General features: G+C 38.0%; 1 protein-coding gene across 11 annotated transcripts in view; it reads right to left on the reverse strand.

The window, feature by feature from the left end:
- Positions 1-2,437: 2,437 nt before the first annotated feature.
- LOC144605264 (heterogeneous nuclear ribonucleoproteins A2/B1-like) overlaps positions 2,438-18,338 on the reverse strand; it is a 28,768-nt gene continuing 12,867 nt past the window's right edge. For 2 of the 11 annotated variants that reach the window (XM_078420361.1, XM_078420418.1), the window contains exons 8-11: positions 17,513-17,596; positions 13,195-13,314; positions 7,436-9,201; positions 2,439-5,783 (exon numbers count right to left, since the gene is read on the reverse strand). In XM_078420361.1, coding sequence (XP_078276487.1) covers positions 9,158-9,201; positions 13,195-13,314; positions 17,513-17,596 — 248 coding nt within the window. In that variant the 3' untranslated portion in view covers positions 2,439-5,783; positions 7,436-9,157. Of the gene's footprint in view, positions 5,784-7,435; positions 9,202-13,194; positions 13,315-17,512; positions 17,597-18,338 lie in introns of all 11 variants that reach the window. The other 9 variants (XM_078420376.1, XM_078420394.1, XM_078420385.1 and 6 more) reach the window with 9 other exon arrangements.

Genomic DNA, 18,338 nt, shown 5'->3' on the forward strand with positions numbered 1-18,338 from the left:
TCAAGGGGTCTGCAGGACAGAACTAGATCTTACTGAAGCTGCACAAGGAGCCATCAAGGTTGCATTTAGTACATTGTGCAGTTTTAGTCCTCAGTTAAGCTATTTCATTGAGGGAGTTTAGAGAAAAGTCTGACTAGTATGATCCCAGATAGAGAAATTGTTTTGGACAGATCACGTCTGTTGAGTAGACTCGACCTGTTCAAGGCAATTCTTCCATTTCAGGTGATCTTATCGAAACATTTAAGATTTGTTTTTGGCCTGTCGTTAAATGCAGGGAGGTTGATTCTCCTCATTGGAGGGTTTTGGATCAGGGGGCATACTATCAGAAATAATTTCTTTGGAATTCCATATTTCAGAAAGTTCAATATATTCAAACCCAAAATTGATGTTTAATCAGCAAGAGATTCAATGATCTCGTTTGATTGGAGCATATTAAAGATGGATCAGACATGATCTTTCTGATTCTGAATGGAGCTGGCTCAAGGAACAGAATGACATACTCATGTTTTTATTTATGATTTAAAGATTGTAGCCGATCTTTATTTCAGCATCATCTTCCTGCATTACCATATAGCTTTATCACGTAAAAATATCCACTTACCTTATCAAATGTCCAGTCTTTGTGTTTGAAATGACTTATTGACAAACTTCAAACTTAGACAACTACAGTATACTGTTTTGACCATTGCTCCGACTCTGCAATCTGCATTTAAAAGCTGATTTATATCACACACCCAGCTAGTCTTTCATAATTTACCCATAATCTCACAGCTCATTTTCCATTACATGGTGCATTATTCATTGCCCCAAATGATAAATTCTTATTTTGTGTTTAAATCCATTTATACCATTGGCCCAATTGCATTTCAGACTCCAAAACCAAAGATTGAAAATTTTATTTTCACCTTTGCTGAATTACTGATATCCATGTCCTTAGCTACTTAAGCTAAGTACCTGGAGGCAACGTAAAACACAAAATTGTAAACATTGGAGATTAGACTCAGTACTTCACAGGTACTGATCTCCCCAGAGAAATAAAGATAGGTGGTGTGACCCCAAAAGGGTATCCAAGACCAAAGACCACACCATCCTGGTCACACTTTCATTTTGCAACCTCCACCGGGAAAGGACAAAAGCATAAAAACTATTACCATTACATTCAAGAACTTCTTCCCAGCTACGATTAGGCCCCTAAACACTGCACAGCACTAACCTCAACAACTATGACATTCTATGGATGTCAGCTTTGCACTATTAATATCACTTAGTATTATGGTTATTAATTTATTATATTATGATTATATACGTCTGTGTTATTGCATCTGTGTTAACGGGGCTGTTAAGCTACGCAAGAATTTCATTGTGTCGGAAAGAACTGCAGATGCTGGTTTAAACCGAAGGAAGACACAAAATGCAGGAGTAACTCAGCGGGATAGGCAGCATCTCGGGAGAGAATGAATAGGTGACGTTTTGGGTCGAGTCCCTTCTTCAGAACAATTTCATTGTTCTGTATATATGCCAATTAAACACTTGACTCATGGTATTTGCGGTTCCTCTATTCGGAGAACCACTTCAAATGATTTTCACTTGCTGCAATGGCATCTGTTAGTACATTGAAGATCTCAAATTTGCTTTGCTCAGACAACCTAACATTTCACATTGATTTACTTTGATGTCCTTTCATTCGTGCTCAAGACAAAAACATTCACAATGGGATAATAGTTGTTTCAGGCAAGATCAATAGCTTACTGTGCGCTCCATTACTTGCAAAGCTAGGTTAAAAAAAAAACCTCCATAATTACTTCTTGTGGCGGCTCCCAAGGGTCGGGCCATACCACTACCGAACCCCTCGGCATGGGAATGGACCAGTCCGGGGGGGGGGGGGCGGCCCTTAGCTACGAGGATAAAGGGCGGGAGTTTAGGCGCGTTCTCTCAGGCAGACTCGACACCACGAAATAAATCCCTCCCGAACATACCTGGCTCCTCGCCTTTATTTTGGGCTTTTCGACGCGCCACGTTGGCGACCACTAGTGTTTCGTGCCTCCGGTTCTCGGCGGGGGGGGGGGGGGCAAGATCAATAGCTTACTGTGCGCTCCATTACTTGCAAAGCTAGGTTAAAAAAAAACCCTCCATAATTACTTCTTGTGGCGGCTCCCAAGGGTCGGGCCATACCACTACCGAACCCCCTAGGCACGGGAATGGACCAGTGCCCTTAGCTACGAGGATAAAGGGCGGGAGTTTAGGCGCGCTCTCTCTCAGGTAGACTCGACTGATCAAGAGACACAAAATAAATCCCTCCCGAAATACCTGGCTCCTCGCCTTTATTTCAGGCTTTTCGACACGCCACATTGTACCCTTAAATAAAACTGGCTGAATTATTCAGTGTTGAATGGCATTTTGTTTTACAGAATTCATCTCAAACTTAACATGGGAAGTGCATACAAGTGCTTTGTTTGCGGCTACCATCGATATACAACTCCACCACCCATTTTCCGGCAACTGGTAGTCCGGCATCTCCTTTAATCTGGACAAAATTACGAGAGCGCACTTGATATCCCTCCCGGAAGCCCCCCTGAAAATGTGGCGCCTAGGCCGGATGAGGTGGCCAATTTTAACCTCATTGGGACTTCCACGGTCAATTCGAGGGTCGAATTTGCCACCTGCAGCCGGGGCTCTGTAACCGGTCTGGCCTGAGCCAGCAGATCCATTCCCATGGTTGACTTCCACAGCAGATCTAATTTGCCATAATCCAAGGCAGACTTTGAAAGTCCCAACAACCCCCCCAACAAGACTTGTTGGACTGGAAAAATGGATAACACGGAAAGGCACTGGAATAAGGAGTGTCTGAAAATCAGTGTTGGACCTGTACCATCTTTGGAAAAATTGAAAGTTTAATACGATACAAACATTTGCATTAAATCATGATTCTGACAAATCCAGAGAACATTTTAATCGTGGATTTTTTTGTTCTACTTTGATTTAACATGAGCAGCTTTATGGTTGTTCAAGCTATCTGCCAATATTTGCAAGCTAACCAATTTGTGAATTACATATTTTATCTTCTGTATTTAGATGCATGCTTTAAGTCGCTACTGAATTTCAAGTCAGCCTTTTAATGGGTCGAATTGTGCTGGCTGGGGCTCATGATTCCCAAGGAAACTTGGCATTCAGTTCTCAGAGAGAAGTTCCAGAATGATGCTGCACGTGCAGCAATTCCAGGATTTACTGAGTGACATGCATCAGATCTGTTGCTGCACTGCCACTGGAATTCACATACAATTCAATGACAGGGCCCCATCTTGTTTATATTCCTCAGTATATACTAGGATTATCATCTCTCTGAATGTATGTCATGCCAGACCTAGATAAAAAATAATCAAGATTATAACAGTTATAATCAAGTGGGTTTAAATATTTAGAATACAAAGGGAATTTTTAAAAAGGAAAATTTGAGTAAAATTGTTTAAAGATAATTGAAATGTTAATTTTATATTACATGCAACTCCCATTAAAAAAAACGTCAATAGTTCCAACTCCCAGAATTGTTTTTATTTCTGGTTAAGATCACTGGTTGCTGTGGTGCAATCTTAGATCTATTGAATTAAGACTGGAAAACGACTAGTTAATTGGATACACAAGTACACTGTTATAGCATAGGTGAAGCTTTCAGCATAATAGTAACAATATTGACACTGTAGATGCCATCTATTGTAAAAAGCAATCCTATGTTACCAGAATAAATGGAATTGTTCAGGAGTCTTCAAAACCCCACAGGCATAAAAGACAATCTTTTAAGATCACAAGGTTCAATCCCCCCCTGTTCTCCCTTGAATTCCCAAAGGGATACCATTTCTCACAATCATGGTCACCTCTAACTTCCAACATCACGTGACCTTACTCTTGACATTCAAATCTCCTTGGCAATTATTTATACTAGACCAAATCTTCCCCTCAGCCCACGAACATTAAAAGCACTCTCTTCTAAACTACTTACGGAAATCAGAACATGAGGTTGTGACTAATCGATATGACGCAAGCCTATTGCACTGCCACTTTCAAACATATTGATGACACACTGTGTCAGAGCAGTGACCATTTGGCCCATTTCCATGCTAAACAAAGGTTTACTAATTCTCAGCTGTTAAGTCATAACATCCAGTGTTATGCAGCAAGAGCTTACACCTGGCATTTCTTCCTCCGCCACCTTTAAGTTACAAGGTCTTGACAACTTGAGTGAAGCATTCTTTGATTCTCTAATTAATCGTTCTATTAATTAATTTAAATGCATGCTCCATCGTTACCCGCCTATTACTCAATTTTTGCATCTCAATTCAATACATGCTAATTAGATTCGCTTTCAGTTTTCTCCAAAAGAAACACTTCAAATATACCCAGCTTCTCCTCAAAACTATGTTTGTGGTTCTCCAGCCCTGGCAATATCCTTGCAGATCTACTTTGCACTACAAAATCTTTGTGATAAAAACCTAATACAAGACACTCTTGCAAAGTACACAAAGCTTTCTCCGTTTCTTGTGGCACCACTGGATTAGTATTTTATACTTTGTCCAATGAAGCAATGTATATTTTAAATATTGCAGTTTATGACTTTTTTAAAAACTATATTGTTGAATTGAATTATATATTTTACACAAGTAAAAAGTTGTAAGCTAATTTGACCATTGCCATGTATTCTAATCATATACCAACCAAGTACAGACATTTCTGGCTCTCACAGCTCCATTCCTTTATTCTAATTGGTAGAGTAAAATGGCCTTAAAATCCAGATTTTTTGAATGCACGAAAGCTCTATTAACATCAACTCTTCATTGTTCATCCAGAACTTATGCAACAATCTCACCAGTACTGGAAGCATAATCTTCCATGGCTCTTATTCACCATTAATCTTTCCACATTTGCTCCAATACCACTGTGCCATTTACCAGCTGTAGAGGACAGAACTAAACATGGATATGAACACAAAGGTTTCAGTTTTCTAATTTAAAAAATCAAACACGTTAGGTCACAAAATTTGCATCTACATCTTAAGTTTTTGGGCTACATCTGATGTACTTTTGGAACAATGGCAAGAGTATCTCTCAGACAATTAAGTACTAATTAATTGCATCAGACAGAAATGAGAAAAGTAACAAACAGCTCTCAGATTGGCTGGCAGTGAAGTGGGTGAAGTACACTGGTGCTTGATTGCCAGTTATAATCCATCAACAATTTAGCAATGTTTAAACCTATTTTCAAGTTTGTGGATGAATACAAAATTAGATGGAATTGAGAATTGGGAGATGACGTCTAGGAGAATATCGAGTCTCGTTTGGCAAAAACTACCATTACCAAGATAAGGCAGCTCCTTTTGAGCACGTAATAGAAAAGTAGGTAATATAAAATATAAATAGACTGGGTAATATTGATGCTCAAAGGGTTCAATGTATTCCTGTAAACTCACTTAAAGCCAACATGCAGATGCTTAAGCAATCAGAAAAGCTGATGGCTTTTACACAGCAGCATTTCAAAAATGGAGTAAAGATGTTTTACTACAATCATACACGACTTTTGTGAGATTGTACTTGACATATTGTGCACAATTTTGGACTCTGGTTTAAAAATTCAGAGTGGTTCCAAGGATGGCAGGCCTGCCGTATGAGAAATTAATCAAATTAGACAGGTGAAAACCATCTTTAAAGCCAGTCACTGAATGCAAAGTTATTAATTCACACAACTCAGCTTCCTTGCCAAAAATGTTCATGATCCACTGAGTTCCGTATCAGATCCTGCAAAGGTAGAAAGAAACAATCCAAATGTAAGTTCCATATCCACAGAAATAATGATGAAAATAAACAAATCAAAAACTAATAAATTAAAATAACTCCTCTTCAAACGATTCACATACAAGATTCAACGAGCATCACTCATGGGATTTCTGATTAAAAATTATCCTCAGACTAGATTCGTTCCCAAATGAACACCCCAATTGGCACATGCTGTTTGAGTAACCATTACTACTCAGTAAACCTATTGCACCACTACTGAACAACAAAAGCTAATAGAGAAAAGATCTATTCTGGCATTGCAGCCCAACACATTTTGCCAAATTTTCAAATCCAATCCTATTTCTTTTCAAATATCACATTTTAACTTAAAAAAAACCAAAAACAATTCCTGAAACTTTCTTAGGCAGTATTAAATTTAATTGCAGAAGTTTTAAGTTATTTTTCCGTGGTTTAAAAATGTATAATTAGACAGCTTGGAAACAGTCCCTTTGACTCTATACTAATCCCATTTTCCAGTATTCAGCTTGAAGCATTCTCCGTGCCTTGGCACTTCAAGTGGTCATCTAAATACTAAACTGTCAACAGTATCTGCATCCGCTAACTAGCCTCATCATGTGTTCCAGATTTCAACCACTGTTGAGGCAAAAAAGTTTTTTCCTAATAATCTTAATCTACACGTACAATTCTATTGATATAACAATCCCCTGCTTGGGAGATCAGTTTCGATCCACACCCCATAATTATGTATCTTATTAAAATTTCTCTTCAACTTTCTCTCCAAGGAAAACAAATGTAGTCTAACCAGTTGAGTTGCAATGATCAAGCTTCCTTTCCCCCCATATTTTTCTGGAAATATCATAACAAGGCCATCAACTAACAAATAAGATACAGAGCGAAAGCTCTTCAAATTTCAGCCGAGTAGGGTGTGCTAACATTTTGATTATCATTCACAAGAGAATGAAACGTGCAGCACGAAAAACTGATAAATCTATCCATTCCCACTAACCGTAACACATTTTACATCTGGTTACCATCAAATATATCCATGTTGCTATTTCTGAAAGCATCCAATGTTGCGAATGAACCAAATATCTGAAGATGTTTATCTACTTGGTTTCCGTGTTGGTCAATAGCACACAATAAGCATAGCCTGTGTTATAGAACATTTGCTTTCAAGTAAATAAACTTTCAATATCACTCATTAAATATATTCTGTTGCAAGATAAAGGACTCACAAGAGAAAGTCATTTGTCAGCTCAGAATGTCCATCATTTCAAAAAAATATACATGCCACATCATCTACTTCTAGCAAAATGAAATATCCAGCTAACCATGAATTCTGGCAAAATCTGATATAACGTTACACAGAAAATGTGTTCCTGCATAACCATTTGATGCTCACAGGGAACACAAAAACCCAATAGTGATGACAAGCTAGCAAAATGTCCCATCCTCAAACATAACCCATGAATTGCATTTTAATAAAAGACAAAAGATTAAAAGCTAATCCTAACATTATTAAATGTACACTTCACCAAAAACAAACACATTTAGATAGATCCGGGGACAAAATCTATCTGAAAATTTGCCAGATGCAAAGCTCAGGTATTTTAAAATCAATGTTAACATACTGTTCAGTTCCATACACTTACCTACTTCAGCAGAGAACAAAACTCATCATGTGGCTTATAGCCAAGATCACTGCCCTCACCACTGTGATTTCAGTGCAGCTCAGACCAGTTGACATAGTCAGATGCTGGCTGAGGATGATTCTGATCACATGTGGAATCAAGTCTGGCAGCTCTAAGATCCAGTGGACATCAACACCCATTTTGTGATACTAAAACCTTAAATGGCATAGAAAAGGTTATTAGTCAGGCACAAAGCAACCGTTCGTTTTGCGCATGATCGGGCACAAAGAGAATTTGGTGTAAAGAAATTCCCACAACATTGTACTATATTTCATAGCAAATTCAAAAGTTATCTGGTAGTTTGCTATGAGCTAAGCATTGACCTCTTCACTTCTGTAAAATAAGACAATTAAATAATATCTTACCTACATGGTGAAGTTTAACTGATGCTTAGCTCTATTCTGCTCTATAAGACATCTGTTTTCGTTGACCTCGTCTTTAAATTTACTGTAGTTATAGCTTTTGATCCGTGAATATCGCTCACTGTGATAAGAGTGCTGGCTGAAATTAGGCTTCTTTGTCCAGACTTCTTGTGCTAGACCTGTATTCTTGGAAGTATAAACCACTTGCTGTTTAATGTCGGATCTTGCCTTTCCTGGCCGATGAAGTAGCTGCAGTATCTATCCGATCTAAGGATCTCTCCTTCTCGCAGAAACCATTCTCAGTTCTAGCAGTTAAAAAAAATCTGAGGAAATGACGATTCATCTCTGCGCCTTTTGCCTGCTTAGCAGTCCTTGCATTTCTCTGGCTGTGTCAAGAGCTTAACATTTACCCACCCATAAAATATCTATCTAAGAAAACAATTACACACCCCCTTTTTCTTTTTTTGGGGATTTTATTAAAGTTATTGTGGACATACAACATTTTCCAAACTCTACACACTGCAGATATTTAACATAGAAAGGCTGAATATTATAACTCCATGATCCTGGTTCATAGCTCTCAAAATTCTCAGTGCATCTAAGAATATTTAAATGTTCTTAAAATCCCCTCAAACTCATTAACAACCCCACATTAGAACTTGTGTAGAACACTACAAAGACACTACAGCAAAGAAAATATAAAAAAGCTAGAAATCTGTCTCCAAGGCATCTTTACAGTCCTTTCTCCACATCAAGAGTACGCTCAATTAAACAATCCCAAGCATTGACAAAATGGTTTTCTCTGCCTGTGCTCTGGAGTCTTCCGTCATCTCACTGCCTTTTTATGTTCCGCTGAGATAAATTTTTCCTTAAAATTTTGCTGAGAGAATAACCTGCAGCTGTCCTGTAAACTCTGGGCTCTCATCCTCCCCTATTTATAAAGTGATGCCTGTTACAATAAAATAGAGGTAAACAGTAAGCAGCAGTTAATCATAAAAATCCAATGTTACTCTCTATTTAACATTGAAATGGCACAAAGCCCTTCAAGAGTGTTATGCCAAATGTTATGTTTCCATAAAGTTAATTAAAACAATTTGTCGCTACATTATTTTTCCCCATGCAACCAGCTACAATTATGAATAGTTGCACATATCTAACTGGAACAAATACATGGTGTATCTTTTTTAATTACTTGAAATCTATATTTAACAAATCTAACAGTGTTAAAAGTAACTGAAATATTTGCTACTGGTACTATTTACACTAAAATGTTCAGTAATAAGAATGGATCACATACTTACCCTTGGAACGGGTTATTGAATTAGTATCTGTTACGACCACCATATCCTCCTCCTCCATAGTTTCCTGGAATTACATTTTTTTTAAAATGATCATAAAATTCAATCAGTTTGCATGGAAAACAATGAGCAATATTACCACAAATCCTGTTAATTTTTCCCTTGGACCTCGTTATGTCAGAATTCAAGAATTGACCAAGGGAAAAATACTTGGAATGTTGATCACTATACATTTTCAAATGCCATGCAATCTTCTGCTCTTGCAGGAAAGCATAACATCCTCCAATTCCTCTCATCTTAAAGACTGTCAGTTTCCTTTGAATACACCGCAGTAATTTAAATTAGTAAGATTTAAGTTTAATTTCCTTAAGTAACCTTGTACCAATCTGATGGAAGAGGTTTCAATACGAAAAATGAACCACGTCTTTCCATAGATGCAGCCAGACTTCCCGTTTCCAGTACTTCATATTTATAGTGGAGCTTCGCCCAAAGATACAGATTCAGCAAACAAGCAATACTACCCCTGTTTGCAAAACCAAGACATTAAAGTCCATCTTTTGAATACAAACCAAACCACGATTGAATAAAGGACTGGACTCATCTCACTGTCAAATAATATTTTTGAATGAATTCCAATTATTCAGTCATTGTTTTGTTTAAGTGAAGTTCTGCAGGGATCTGTGCTGGTTTTTTGTGATATGCATAAATGACTTGGACGTAAACATAGATAGTCTGGTCACCAGCATTTGCGAGGAAGCTTGCCAAAGTATAAAGAGGTATATAGATCAGTGACAGAAAAGGCAGGATAAATGGCAGATGGAGTTTAATCCGAGCAAGTCTGACATGTTGCACTTTGTGAAAATTGAATCTAAGGGTAAAGTATTAGTTGATGGCAAGACCTTTAACAGCAATAATATACAGAGGGATCTTGAGGTCCGAGACCATAGCTCCTAACACAAGTAGACACAGTGATAAAGGAGGCAAATGGTATGTTTGTCTTCAATGACAGTGCATTGAGTACAAGAGTCAGAAAACCATGATGCAGCTCCATAAGACATTGACGAGGCCACATCTGGAATACTGTGTGCAGTTGTCACTCCATTACAAGGAGGATGGGGAGAGAGTGCCAAAGATGTTTACCAGAATGCTGCCTGGATTAGATGGTACTAGCTACAAGGAGAGTTCGGACAAACTTGGATTGTTTTCTCTGTAACACCGGCAGCTAAGAGACACGACAGAAACAAAATAAACACAGATAGGGTAGACAGGCGGAACCTCCAACCACCCCCTCCCCGACATGTCAAAGACAAAGGGGCATAGCATTAACACAAGTAGGGCAAAGTTTACAGGATATGCGCGGGACAAGATTTTTTTAAAACACAGAACGGCGGGCGGGTGCCTGGCAGCAGATATGATAGTTTAAGAAACCTTTGGATAGGCACACAGAGAATGGAGGGATACAGATTACGCACAGGCAGAGGAGAAAAGTTTAACTGCACATCATGTTCGGGATGGACACTGTGGACTGAAGAGCCTGTTTCTGTCCTGTATTATGTTCTGACGGGTATAAACTGAAACTAAATTTAAATTGGTTATTCATTTCTCAAGAATATAGTTCTAAACTACCACAAGAACGAAAAATTCCGTGATATTTTAAGCAAGTTAAGCTAAGCTGAGTGCCAAACGAGGTTTAAACATCAAAAGCCATTCTGTACTTCAAAGACCATTTACAAAAAAATGCAGTGTGAAAATAAAATGTTTGTAGGCAAAAATTCAGACTAATACTCAAGATGAAAATGGTACAAAGTAGAACTACCAAGATAAAATATGGATGAAATAATTATTATTTATTTGAGTGAAGAACTGCTTCACTACATCAAGGAGTTTAAATAGCTGACAATTATAAGATCTAATTCTAGTAATGCTCCCCTCCAATTAAAGACACCAAAGCAACTGTCAAAAGGGATAGCACGGTAGCGCAGCGGTAGAGTTGCTGCTTTACAGCGAATGCAGCGCCGGAGACACAGGTTCGATCCTGACTACGGGTGCTGCACTGTAAGGAGTTTGTACGTTCTCCCCGTGACCTGCGTGGGTTTTCTCCGAGATCTTCGGTTTCCTCCCACACTCCAAAGACGTACAGGTATGTAGGTTAATTGGCTGGGTAAATGTAAAAATTGTCCCTAGTGGGTGTAGGATAGTGTTAATGTGCGGGGATCACTGGGCGGCACGGACTTGGAGGGCCGAAAAGGCCTGTTTCCGGCTGTAGATATATGATATGATAGCGAGGAGTCGGATTTCTCTTTTGAGAAATAGAGAAAAAATAATCGAAGTACAAGAATCTGCTACTTATTCCTGAGACAAAAGCTTTATTCATTCAAATAGTTTTAAAAAATGAAGAGTGAGCACTCTAAGCCATACACTCATATTTAATAGACAAGTGATTTTTAATGCAATGCATTATTTTCGTCAGTAAATTACATCCAGTGATGTAATAGGGACATAAGAGGGACTCTCACTTCTAATCAAATTCATAATTAAAAAAAATAAGCAGTGAATAAATCTGAGAAAAAATGTCAATTATCCTAAACAAAGGTTTAATTTATTTTTAATTATGCAGCATTTGAAAAGGGACCCATTGCAATTAACATTCAAACTTTTCTGATGATGTTGGAATTTATTCATTGGTTGATTTCTCAAAGAATGCTCCTTTTTTGCTGGTCAATTTCCAAAAATAGTTTCATTTAAGGTTGGATTGTGGTTCTAATTAATTTCAAAAAATTAATACTTAAAAGGCACAAAGAAAATGTCCAATTGAAACTTCAAGTTTATAGTTAATCTTCAACAAAATTTCTAGGCATGATGCATATTGCAGATATTCAGGCTGGGCATTCCAATTGTTGCTTTATTGTTACAAAGAAACAAAGACAAATTGTTATGGTTTTACTGCGAGTTTTTACTCAGTAAGTTCTGAAATGATAATGATATCCATGGAATGATTAGTGCAAATGAATTACATTGCTTTTCAATAACTGATCAATGTAACATAATCTTTAGCAATTAACATTTAACACTTGATTGGGCCAACACAGATGCAAATAAATTTAAAAGTCCTAATTAACCTCTTGCAGTTTATTTCCTCTATATTGAACAAAATATATCTAACAGGTAAACATCACCCGTGTAAAATTAAGTTTTCACCAAATCAGATCACTGACAGGATGCCACTAGGCCAGCTGGAGGGCAGAATGAAAGAAAACATTTCATACATGGAACATCCAACAGACTTACAGTACAAAGAATCTCTGAATAGTCAGTGAAAAATCAACTTGTGGACAGCAAACTCTCAAATGATAAGCACATATGACCTTTATGAGATTCTGTGCATTCCCAATGCAACGGATAGGAGCGATTAGATAGTATCTCATCTGATAGATAGTATTCTTGACAACCTGCAACAACAGCCTCACTGGAGTCAGCCTACACATTTGTGCTAAAGAAAATTGAATGGGTCTTGAACTTGCCACAGCAGCAGATTCCACGAGGGGTTAACAACTGGAATTCCATGCTGACAAGGTGTCCAGTGATTCCATTTAGACAATAGGTGAAGGATGAGGACAGGATCGTCTCACCAGCCTGATTCTTTTTCAATGTCTACAGCATCTATCACTAATTAGCAATACTGTTTTGCCAGCATCATGAAATAAGTGTAAGAGGGGGAAATACAATACAGATGAATCAACAATTTAATTTTAAATTATAGCTTAAGAGTGCAGAAAAGATAATGGAGGCAACCTCACTAACATAAAATGTAATACTCCACAAAATAAATTTGGGCAAAACCTTCAAATATGCTAAATTCAAGTGATTCCTGGGCATGGCACCACATGATACTGGCGGAGAAAAAAATCAAACCAATCCACCAAGGCATTTAAAGCAAACAAAATCATGAAGGTTCTAATTTCCAAGAATACTTTTCATCCCAGTCAAGAGAGGGAACAAAACTTAATTTACTTCTATGAACTGCCCAACTTTCTACCATATAGTAACAAAAAAAAATTACCTCCATATGGTCCACCCATATTTCTACCTCCAAAGTTTCCACCTTTCATTGGTCCAAAATTAGAATTCTGATGATTGTAATTTCCAAAATCATTGTAGTTACCACCACCACCAAAATTTCCTAAGGTTTAAAAAAAAGGCAGATTACTACGAGTATTTTGTTCAAGCCTTTTCATTTCCTTTATTGTCCTTTGCTATTATTGTGAAAGGATTTCAATGTACTTTGTAAAATCACAACCACAAACCTTTCCATTTACCCAGCAAATTCTCCCAAAATATGTTCACCAACACTGCAAATACTTATCAGCAAAATCAAAATCCAAGTTCAACATTTCTCATATTTTCTAATCACCAAGCGTGACAATGATTAATTCCAGATTTAAAAAATGTATAAATTTGCCCTTAAAGAAACAAAATTATCTATTCCTCAAGAATATGTTGCAGATTCAACTGTTCTATCTACCCTTACTCCCAACAGTTACAAAACTGAAAAACACTATTCCATTATGGTTGGAAATACAGTACAAAGCAACTGCCCCAAAACAATGATTAACAAAGTTGCTATTTTGGTGTGCGAATGCAATCTAATAAGAGGGAGAATATCAATAAGAAAAGGGCAATTAATATCAAAAATGAACAAGAGCTTCTATGGATATACAAAACAGGTGTACCCAAGTTAAGTTTGGGTGCCCGGGGGGATGAGAGTGCAGAATTATTAATGGGAATAAAAAATTGGCAGATAATTTAAAGCAATAGTTTGTACCAGTTTTCATGATGCTGCAAATATGCCAAAAGGTATACCATACAGACCTGCCTCAAGAAGAATGGGAAAACTTGTAATAATCTCCATCATGAAGAGGGAGTTGTTAAAAAATAAAAAAAGAGGCCAAAGGCAAGACAAGTTGTCAGGGCCCCAATGGCCTACGTCATTGATTGAAGTTTTTATAAATTCACGAAGATCGAAGAAAGTAGATTAGAAAACCAAATCTGTTTCCCTTGTTTAAGAAGCGAAGGGAGACAAAAAGGAAATTATAGGCGAGTTACTTTTACTTCAGTTGGCAAAACGCCAGATTCCATAAATTTAATAAATAGCAAGTCACGAAGAGAAGCACAATGCAATCAAACCAAGTTAATGTGGTTTTATGAAAGGAATGGTATGTTTGTCCAATTTGCAGTAGTTCTTTTGAGGATACAACAAGCACAGTCAATAGAAGGGAACCTGTAGATGCATAGATTTGGATTTCCTGAAGGCATTTGATAAGCTGTAATACAAGGCTGATGCACAAAAAGCTCACGTTAATGAAGCCTGACAATCGCATACAAGACAGTCAGAACAAGTATGCAAAGTCAAGTCTAGTTCACTGTCAGATGCACAACTACTGAAAGTTGCCGGGACAGTGAAAAAAACTTATTTTCAACAGTATCACAACAGACTACACAAATACACTATTTATACAGAAATAATAAATTCTGCAAGGCAGCAAAAATACAGGACATTTGTGCAACACAATACTGATACAAGGAATTGCAGATGCTGGTTTACAAAACAAAATGCTGGAGTAAAACTCAGGTGGTCAGACCTGAGAACATCTGGAGAACATGGGATATGCCATGTTTTGGGTCGGGAACCTTCTTCAGACTGCTTGTAGTGGGGGGGTTGGAAGGAGAGAAAACTGGCAGAGGGGCAGGACAAAGCCTGGCAAGTAATAAGTTGATATAGGGAAGGGAGATTTTTGATAGGCAAATGATGGACAATGGCCAGAGATGAAAAGACCTGGCAACCTTTTCGCCAAACACTTCACATAATGGTTTTTCTGTCCTGGGCTGCCTCCACTGGTCACATGCAAACAGGAGGAACAACACCTCACTCCCCCTCCTTTTACTTACATTCCTTCCTCTAGCCTCACAATTTACAACTCTCAAATTCCTGTCTTGCACCTTCCATCTTTCCACCTTTGGCCTCTTGCACCATCTGCCTATCAAACATCCCCCTCACCTTTATCACCTGCCAGGCTTTGGTCTGCCCCTCTCTTCCAGCTGTCACTCTGCACCCCAAAACCACTACGAAGGTGGTCCCGACCCAAATGTAACTTATTCATGTTCTCCAGAGATGCTGCCTAACCTGTTGAATTGCTTCACTCTTTTTTGGGGGAAAAAAGCCGATAGGATACGACTTAGGGAATGCCAGAAGGATCAGTTCTCGGCTCAGTTATTTACTATCGATGAGGACCTAACATAAGTTAATCAAGCTTGCTGATGACACAAAAATAAGCAGAGGTGTGTATTTAATGAGAACATAGATTCATGACATTGATGGAATGAATGGGTGTAAATATTGCAAATGGAATTTAATGCATTTTAGGACAATTAAAAGTATTATCAATAGTCACCGCAAATGAGTTAAAAGAGGGACCTAGGTATTCTTTTGCTTACGAAACTACACAGCAAGGAAAGACAAACGTCACACTACCTTCATTGCAAGATTAAATTTAGAATTAAGTCGTTTTTTACAATTGCACGGCAAGGCAACAACTGGAGTACTATGTAGATTTGGCTGTTATTTAAGTAAATACTAGCATCTGAGACAGTCTAGAAGAGATTCATTAAGCTAATGTGAGAGCTGTTAGATCAGTTAGATGTACAGCAGAAAAACACTCTTCCACCCACTACATGCATGCTAATTTTTTTGCTCGTCTGCACTAACCACATTTGCTTGCCTACCTTGTCTAAATAAGGTGTATTGCCAATTAAGCATGGGGATTGTATCTGATTCCACCATCACCTCTGGCAGAGATTTCCAGATGTCATCTGTATAAAAATTATCCCTTGAAATCCCCTTTACAATTGGTTCCTCTCTCCTTAAATGTTTGAGAAACCAACTGGTGGAAAAACAGACCATCAGTACCTCTTATAACTTACACACCTCCATCAAGTCATCCCCTTAGTCTCTTTCCCTTGAGGGAAAGCAAAACCAGCTTATCTGATCTCTTCCCATAACTTAAGTCATACAGTCCAAGCGAACATCCTGGTGAATTGTCTCTGCAGTTTCTCCAATGCAATAATTCTTCCAATAGCATGGCGATCAGAACTGCACACAATACTCCAACAGTTTTTTTACAGTTGCAAAACAACATCTCTGCGTCTAATATTTGTGCCCTGACCTATGACGGCAAGCATGTCATATACCTTCACCACACTATCTGCAAGTGTTGCCCCTTTCAGGGGTCAATGACTCGAACTGCAAGATGTTCAACATTCCTTAACACCATATCATTTACTGCACAGATCCTACCCGTTATTTGACTTCTCACACTTGTTGGAACTCCATCTGCCAATGCAGCCATAAAGAACTAAAATTAGAACAGTTTTATTTGAAGTTTATAGAATGAGGGGGTGGTCTTATTAAAACTTGCAAGACCTTAAGATATCTGCACTGATGAAAGTCTAGAACAAAGAACAAAGTTACAAGAGGGTGATCATTTAAATGGAGGTAAACAAACTCCCAGTGAAGGCGGTAAGTTCCAGGAATTCTCTACCCAGGGCATTAAAGCTAGATCATTGGAGGCATTAAATAATTTTTGCAAAGATCGGGGAATTGCGGACTGCGAAACTGACACAGAAGAGATCCTGAGCCATGGCAAGCTTGAGGAGCCAGATGGCCTACTCCCACTTTTATTGTCATGACCTTTAAGCATCAATTTATACTAATTATTTTACCACTGATCTAAACACGGGGCAATTTACAGGGAACAATTAAACTACCAACCTGCATATCTTTAGGATGTGGGAAGAAACTGTTTCAGGGGAAATATGCAAATTCCACATAGACAGTGCCATGTCCAGGTCAAACACATGTTGCTGGAGCTGTAAAGGAGAAGCTCTACTGGCAGCACTAGTGTGCAGTTCTTCTCAGGAAGAACTTGGTGCACAGAAATGGTCGCCTCAGTTTTCTCAGATCAATTCATATTCCTGCCTTGAATTAACTTCACTTCAACATATTCACATGTATATTTTAAAACAACCTCAAAACAGTTGTCAGGAAAGGCTGAACCTGGAACAATTGTTTAGTTCTGAATTTGTTTGGGATGGTGCTTTTCTATCTACAATTTCTGAATACCCTCCGACCCTTAAGAGGAAAACAATTTTGGAAACTGTTGACATTATTCAACAGATCTGTTCAAAAGCAATTTGTCCATTACTCCAATTCTGTACAAAGTTACCACACATGCAAAGCAGTAGTAATTAACACAGCAACTACATTGTATGCCATCCTTCAGGGACCAAATATATTTTCTCAACAGCAGTAGTAGAGTACTCACCACCATAATTTCCACCTCCATCATAGCCACCACCCTGGTTGCCGAATCCTCCACCATATCCAGCGCCATCGCCATAGTTACCACCTTAATAATAGAAAACAGATTAATAAATAATTGGGTGAATTTGGCAAGCTGTGCAATTGTGGCTCACTGCACAATTGAACCCAATAAGGTAAGAATCAACCACCCCAGAGCTAAGTTGTTCAACAAAAATGTTTCCTCAAGAAGTAGAAATGAAGTTACGCTTGAAAGCACGAAAGGAAATAAAATTCACATAGAACGGTGCAGATACAACTCATAACCAACAGACCACTCATAGCCAAGTACCTTAATTGCCGTACAAATTCATATAATCGTGGCATATTTCAAAAATCAAATAAACGCTTGGTCAGTTTCTAAAATACATTTGCAAATGAAAATTTGGAAAATTTAAAGGAACTGCAACGAACATACAGTCAAAGCTCAATCTTATTTGAATGTTATCAATTCACCACTTGACAGAAAAGTCATTCGAAAGTGACAAGTGCAATAACTAAAAGATTTTATAAAAATGTGAGCCCAACTTCCAGATATTAAAATGTTTCATATGACTAACTTACTTTATTGGCTGGAAGAAAAATATAGCATGACAAGGGTATCCACAGTAGTTACAGCTACTAAGATTTCCAGCCTGTGCCACATGATAAACCAAGAAAATGAAAAGTGGCACAGGTTAGCAAAGGGATGAAAGTCTCCCAGCAAGAAGAATAAAGGAAAACGTGTAGCAGGAATTTAATTTAAAAAATGAAAAAAGTTATCAAGCTCAAGGCTCTATTGTACGCATGCA

The sequence above is a fragment of the Rhinoraja longicauda genome, chromosome 2 (assembly GCF_053455715.1).
Source record: "Rhinoraja longicauda isolate Sanriku21f chromosome 2, sRhiLon1.1, whole genome shotgun sequence".
Taxonomy (NCBI): Eukaryota; Metazoa; Chordata; class Chondrichthyes; order Rajiformes; family Arhynchobatidae; genus Rhinoraja; species Rhinoraja longicauda.